Source organism: Cavia porcellus, unplaced genomic scaffold, assembly GCF_034190915.1.
Source record: "Cavia porcellus strain 051 isolate PalLab524CR breed Dunkin Hartley unplaced genomic scaffold, mCavPor4.1 scaffold_20, whole genome shotgun sequence".
NCBI classification, from domain to species: Eukaryota; Metazoa; Chordata; class Mammalia; order Rodentia; family Caviidae; genus Cavia; species Cavia porcellus.
The window spans coordinates 68,121,336-68,128,547 of NW_026947503.1; the positions used below are offsets into that span (position 1 = coordinate 68,121,336).

The following is a 7,212-nucleotide window of genomic DNA, read 5'->3' on the forward strand; positions in this document are numbered from 1 at the left end:
ATCGCTGCCAGTTCAAGGCCAGCCTAGGTTACAAAGTGGGTTCAAGGCCAGCCTGAACTGCATAGTGAAACTCTGTCTTATAAAAGACCAAAAAAAAAAAAGAAACCGACTCACAAATGGTAAAAATGCGTTCTCAAAAATAAATAACTAAATGTGTTCTCATATTTACAACACTTAAATCATAAATTTGAGGCTCCTGCCTCAGCTTCCCCAGTGCTAGGATTATAGGCATGTGCCATCATGCCCAGCTGAAGCACAAATTAATAATAATAATAATACTTAAGAGTTCCATGGTTCATACACCCTGGCTAATCAACCAAAACCACCATTTACTAACTGGCTTTTCCCTAAAATTTTATTCCCTTCTCTGACAGATTTACAAAGCTCCATTTCTTTCCTCTTTCCTCTTACTCCCCAGCCTAACTCAGACAGCAATCAGCAGTGACTCAAGGAAAGTAAAAAACGGATCTAAACACTGCCTCAAAAGCAAGAATTAACCTAGATTACATCAATGTTACCGGTTTGTCAATCAGATCAAATCAAACTTTTCCAGAAATTTCACTCCTGCCAACTGTGTCCGCTGGGCCCCACTGGCTCCCACCTTCTTAAGTCTGTCTGGCTTCAACAATCACTCTTTCTCTTACACTTCGGGCCTCACCAAAAGGACAATGCCACAGACATCAATATTTCAAGTTGCTCTTTCCTCCTAAGAAGTCATTGATTGAGCCAATATTTCCAAGTTCTAAGTGCCTGGTTCTGTGCAAAGCACTGGTGCTGCTGACCTGAAGCTCTAAAGAGTAGTGGAACACTAAGCTTGCTCTAGCAGAGTCTGTTCTGCTCCAAGTCAAGAATTTACTCCTAGGAAACCACCTACAACTAAGCTACAGCTAGAGCCAACTACAGGTGCTCCTTGTTTAAAGAACTACCTCATTAACAACATCCATGCTTACAATTAAGGAGGTATGTTTGGACTTGCAGCTCATCTTTTTTTGGGTACAATTCTGTACTTCTTTTCATAGAGCCTCAATGTCTTTTTTCGTGTGCAGTACACTTTGTGTATGCAGTACTGTAATTTTTGATGATTGTATAGTATTGTAGTTTTATGTTGTTTACTGCATGTCAGGTTATGCAAACAAAAGCAAAGTCATCAAATTGGGAGTTTTCTTTGATCATTTCTTTGTTCTGAGTGTATGTTGTCTGTTGTCTTTGTTTTGTTTTTAAGACAGGATCTCAATTTGTAGCCCAGATTGCCTTGAATTCTCAGCGACCATTCTGCCTCAGCCTCCTGAGTGCTGAGATGCCAGTGGATGACAGGTGTGCACCACACCCAGATTCTTTGTTTTGAATATTGTAATGTATAGATTCCATACAGTTACTCATTTAGTGACCAATTTATTTAAGGGCCTAATAAAAGGACCATAGCTGGGTCCTTAAAGAAAAAATGTCTGTATTCCTGAAGGTCAAAGAGTAAGATTCAAAATATTAAAATTCATTTCTCTTGCAAGAATTGTGATTATGAGGTGCAAAGTAAAAATTCTCATAGTACCAAGGCCAGTTTTTAGTTATTTCTAGATTTCGCTCACAAACAAACCCTTTCTTTTCATAGCTCTATTAGCACTGCCAAAAATGCACAACTCAGAATAAGCACTGTTTCAAGTATCACCCACTACGATAAGCAAAGCAGAAAGTCCCCTTTGCCACTTTTTTCCTGTTCAAACAGTGCCACTTTCAAAAGTGGTTTGCTTACTGCAAATTGTGTTCCCAAAATCTCGGATATGCTGCTGTGCAGTATCCAACTCAGCACTGTGAAAGGGGAAGTCATGGATGCTACACAAGGTTGTAAAGGGCCTCACACCCAGCAATGGAGGGGTCTGGAGGGGTCCCCAAGGAAGTGAGACTTCAGGGATGAGTAGGAGCTATTAAGCAATAAGGGAAAGGGGAGAAAGTTGTACCAAGGCAAAGAGAATTCATTTACAGACAGGAGAATGAACATGCGTTTCTAGGAACAGAACACAGCAGGCAAGAGGGAGGAAAATGAAAGGGGAAACAAGCCAGAGACAGGACATGTGGCCCTGGGGCTGGCAGAAGGCAGGGATTTCACACTATGAGCTCGGGAAAACCACTCAGGGTTCAGTAGAGAAACTAAATAACCCTGTTTCATCTCAGCTACCTCTCCTCATTTCTCTCAAGCTAGGCTTCTTAAAAAGAAACTGTACAGTGCAGACTGCTCATCTGTCTTCTTCCCACCTTCTCCACTCTGGGCATTGGTAATACACTGAAAGCTGCTCTCTGTGAGGTTTTTAATCTGTTAATCTTCTGGCTGCTCAACTCAATGGGCCCTTTCAGCCTTGCCCTTATTTTGTCCGCTCTGCAGGATGTGGCCTGGTGGGCTGGTAATACTCCTCCACAGTTCCACCACTGTGCTCCCCTCTTCCCTGGCTGTTCCTCTCCAGCCCTCACTGCAGGCTCCTCTCTGCTCCCTCTTAAATGCCCGGTCAGTCAAGATTCTGTCCTTGGCCTTCAGCACTGCCAAACCCTGACTTCCCTGGGTGATCTCAAGCCTCAAATACCACATAGGTGTTCATGTTTTCCAAAGCTGTATTCACAGCTCTTCCAAACTCAAAACTTACACAATTAGTTGTGTTTCAATGTCTCACAGGTACCTCAAACAAAAAAAAGTTTCTAAATCAAGTATATCACTTTAACATTTCAAATCTGTACTTTCTCTTCATCCCTCCTGCCATGGCCTAGACTGAGTAGCTCAACATTTCTTTCGTTACACTCCAACATCTGCCCGTTCCCAGCCCCATCCAACCAATACTTGCTAGAATGATCTTGCCAAAAAGCAGGTATGACCGAGTCCCTATCAACCAGCTTTTGATCTGACCCACAAGAACCTTCTAGCCCCAGCCTCACTCTCCAGCACTGCAACCTCGTACCAGACTACAAGGCTGGTGGTTTTGTCAACACTGCAGTCTCTGGACCTGCACACACTTCTCCTGGAATGCTAATTCTCCCCTTCTGCCTTCTCTTCTGCAACAGGCCAACCTGTCCTTTAAGACTGAGGTGAGGCTGCCCTCCTCCAGGAACTCTCAAGAACTCCCAGAAGCACTTGGGGACTGCTGAATGTGCTCTCCACAGCATGCTGTAATGTAGTGAATCTTGGGCACGTTTCCACCTGCTTCCCTACTGACTACTTCGGAGCCGGGAGGCAAGAGAGCAGGAGCTGGGCTTTTAGAGGTACCAAACCCTGGCAAATAACAGGAAACACAGACTTGCACAAGTCTAGAGCCATAGTGCTGGAGTTAGGAGCTCCTCAGTGGTATTCTCTGGGAACAGGCAGAGGCCCAAGGCAAAAGCTGGCAGAAGGGTGGAAGCCAGAACATATTTGTGGAATGGCTGAGTAGATGTTCTAGAGTCACAGAAAACAGCAAACTCTTCCTGGTTTTAGCAGTCTGTGACCTACTTTTACTGTAACAGTGTGCATGGCAAAATTCCTACCGACCAAAGTGATGCTGGTTCTTCCACTAGGAAAAAAACAATAAAACAAGTCTCAACCAACCAGGTACACTACAGGACTCTACACAGCAGCCCATGGAAAGGTTTCCTAAACTTGAAATTGGATGTCAGTTTTCGCGGGTAGGAGGTACAGTATATGCATTGTGGCCAGAAAAACCACAGGTTTCCACGAATCTCAAAGATGTGAGCCACCCGGTGTGGTGGCTCATACCTGTAATCCCACCACTACAGAGGCTGAGGCAGGAGGATCACTGCAAATTCGAGACTAGCTTGGGCTATAAAGATAACTCAAGGCCAGCCTAAACTACAGAGACCTTGTCTCAAAAAGACAAGAAAAAAAAAAAAAAAAGTTAATGATACTCCCTCCCACTGCTTAAACCACATTGCTTTTAAAATGTTAAACTGAATTAAACTGTAGTGCTCAACCTTCCCTTTCAATTTGTATTTGGACATATCAGTCATACCTTAGAGACAGCAGTCCACTTACATGTAAATGGAGAAGCTCGCCTGAAGATTCTCACTAGATCTCACATTTAAGATTTTCTATATTTGGAAGAGTCTTTATCAGCATTTTTTAAGAGCCAAAAAGCCCAGGCAAGCGTGCAGATAGATGTACTGGACAGGAAAAAATTAACACTGGACCATCACAGTGAAGCAAACGCTTTTTATGGTCATCTAATTAAATGGAACGGGTAACACCCAAGATCATCCAGATTTACAGGAAAGCTTTTTATCTCGGTAAAATGTTAATGATTAAACAGTGGGGAATAAACAGTTTAAATCACCTTTAAAGAGATAAGGACACCAGGTGTAATGCTAACACTCAGGAGGCTGAAGCGAGAGGATCGCCACGAGTTGGAGGCCAGCGCAGGTTACACTGTTACTTCTAGAGTTAGGGTTAGCCTGAACTACACAGTGAGACCCTATCTCGAAAAAAACATAAGGAAGCAAACCAAAAAGAAACTAAAACTGTCTCGAGCGTCGGGCTCGACCGCATCTGCATAGGACAAGCGGGCGAGACCGCGGTAGGTTCCGGGACCCGCGCGACCGGGCACCTTAGGGAGCCAGGCGAGCCGGCGGGTCCGAGGCTCGCGGGGCAGCAGCCGGGGGAAGGGGCGACGCCAGCGTAAGCGCGCCTAGCGGGGCCACAGGCCTCCGCGGGCACCAGAACACCGCGGACGCTGGTCCTGGGACGCCGGCGGGGGCCCTCACGAGTGCCCTAGTCCTCCCGCGCCCCACACCGTCACTTCGCCGCGTCGCACTGCGGGGACACCCCGGCTGCGCCTGCGCGAGGAGGACGCCCGCCTCAGCCCCCGGCCGGGCCGCAGCCCGTCCCGGCCCGCGCGCGCCTCCGACAGCCGCACGCCACTTCCGTCCGCGCGGGAGGCGCAGACGCGGCGGGCGCGAGCCGGGTCCTCATACGAGGGCAGCCGCCGCGGGCTCGCGACTCACCAGATACAGCGGCTGCCAGCGACACTGTGCATCCAGCTCCTCGAACTCCCGCTCAACGGTGGCGGGCATGGCGCCTGAGGCGCCGGCGGGAGCACAGCAGGCGCAGCAGACGGGCTTGGGCCCCGCGCGAACAGCGAGCTGGCGCAGCGGCGCATGCGCGCCCCGTGACCGCCCCACCCCGCCCCTGTCGAACCGCGGCCCGGGGAAAGTACCTGAAGCGTCGCACGTCAGCGCGCAGCCTGGGCGCCAGAGCAAGCCGCACAGCGGGGGGGGGGGGGACGGGGGAGGGGGGAACGTAGGAAGCAATATCGAATTTGGGGGCGGGGCATAGGCACCAGGTGGGATGGGCGGGGCCTTGTGCCCCGCTCTCCTCCAGGCCCCGCCCACTGATCTTTTCTTCCTTCTCAGTCCAACACTGGAACTTTTTTTGCTACCCGTGTCAGTCCCTAGGGGAATAGCCAACCAGTGTGACTTACGAAAAAACAAGACTCTCTCACCTTGCTCAGGTCTTAGGATGGCGCACTGCTAGTGAACTCACATTCAGGTGAAAAGAAGAATCATCCCAGCACTCTGGGAGGCTGAGGCAGAAAGATAATTTTGAGAGGAGCCTAGACAATATGGCAACTTAATGAGACACAGTTTCAAGACTTTAAAATAAAAAGTATGGAAATGGCAGGGGTTGTAGATCCACAGGGAGGCCCTGGGGTCCTACTCAGAATTTAGTTTCTCTGCCCACCAAACACATGTCATATGTCACACACTCACTCACAGTTGACCAGAGCACCCATTGCCCAAGGAATTGCTGCTGGGGCATTGAGGTCCTCGGGGCAGAAGAGTGTCCTCGAGCAGGTAAAGCAGTGACAATGCTGACCAAGAATTCAGGGGCTTGGGAGCGAGAAGATATTGGTAGCTGAGATGGACAGTCAGCAGATTCTTTGCACCAGTGGTAGTGATAACGTCCGTGGCCACTCGCAAAGACGTTTAGCACACATCAACGCTCACCACTAACACTTATCCCTCGCTGTCCTGGCTTTGGAAATTCTGTCGGTGAATGTGGTTGCTTAGATTTGAAGGCATAGTTTTTCTGATATCACCCTGAGAGGTCAAATTGAGGCCACTGTGGGAACCGGCAAACGGAGTTGAGAGTGGGACTAGCAGGGAGCCCTGCATCAACCTGTAGTGAGTGAGCAGAACAGGGACCCTTCCATAGAGTAGGATGCTTCAGCAAAGGACATACTGGGACCAGGCAGACTTGCCGGAACAGGACACTGCAGTGACTTTAGTCGCATATTCCCCTCTCAAGCGGGATTGGTGGGGAGTGCCTGGCCTGGATGACATAAAAGCTAGTGCTGATTTAATATCATCTTGTTTTGAAGTCCCATCAAGCTTTTATTCTTCTGTCTCCATCAGTCTTAACAGGTTGTATCTTATTGGATTTTACTATATGTGATAATATAAGCAAAAACTTTTATTCCCTATGTGTTCCTATGTGTATGTGCATGTATGCCCCTGTGTGCATTGCCCATGTGTACATGCATGTGTGTATGTGCATGCAAGTGTGTCCTGGTATGAGTGTATGCATGCACAAGCATGTGTGTCTGTCGTGAGTGTCTAGAGCACTCTGAACTCCGGGCAAGGTAAACACGCACGCCTTGTCGGGACACGGGGGGTACAGCGCTTGGAAAAGAAAGACAGGAGAGACACCTTTGCTGTCTGCACCGCGTTACACTGCACTGCACTGCACTGTACGCACAATCTTTATTTTAGGATTCATATATAGTAAACCCGATCAATTCACAGAGCCCAGATAATTAAGTAGTGAAAAGGCATTCTTTGTGGCAAGCTACAACGTGACAGACTACAATGTTTATTCTAAAACTATCTAAGTGAAGTAAATAATCACAACCAGTTCTCACAACTTCTCTAGCCCAGGAAGAAATTCATTAGCTCAAGAATGTTGTTAATTTGTCTGCTGTTAGTGTCACAAAGGGTGGCCAGCCACTTCCTCAAGACTTCTGCAAAACAAAGCCAGCTCACAGTATGGATTCCAGAGGGTGAGGGCTCACTGAGAACGGGCATTCCCGTTCTACCTCCTTCTCGCATACCAGGGCGGCTATTGTAAATTGCAGGTTAGAGGGGGTTGGGCCTACAAAGTGACACCTCATCCCCCACACTTCCTTCCTTTTTATTTTTTAACAACAATTTCCATAAGATCAGGTTATTAATAGCATTTCGTCTTAT

General features: G+C 47.8%; 1 protein-coding gene across 3 annotated transcripts in view; it reads right to left on the minus strand.

Annotated features, from left to right (window-relative positions):
- Nucleotides 1-5,138, minus strand: part of Ptpn2 (protein tyrosine phosphatase non-receptor type 2) — a 78,726-nt gene extending 73,588 nt beyond the window's left edge. For 2 of the 3 annotated variants that reach the window (XM_063232013.1, XM_063232012.1), the window contains exon 1: nucleotides 4,972-5,138. In XM_063232013.1, the coding sequence (XP_063088083.1) occupies nucleotides 4,972-5,040 (69 nt within the window). In that variant the 5' untranslated portion in view covers nucleotides 5,041-5,138. The remainder of the gene's footprint in view (nucleotides 1-4,971) is intronic. The other variant, XM_063232014.1, reaches the window with a different exon arrangement.
- Between the last annotated feature and the right edge of the window lie 2,074 nt (nucleotides 5,139-7,212).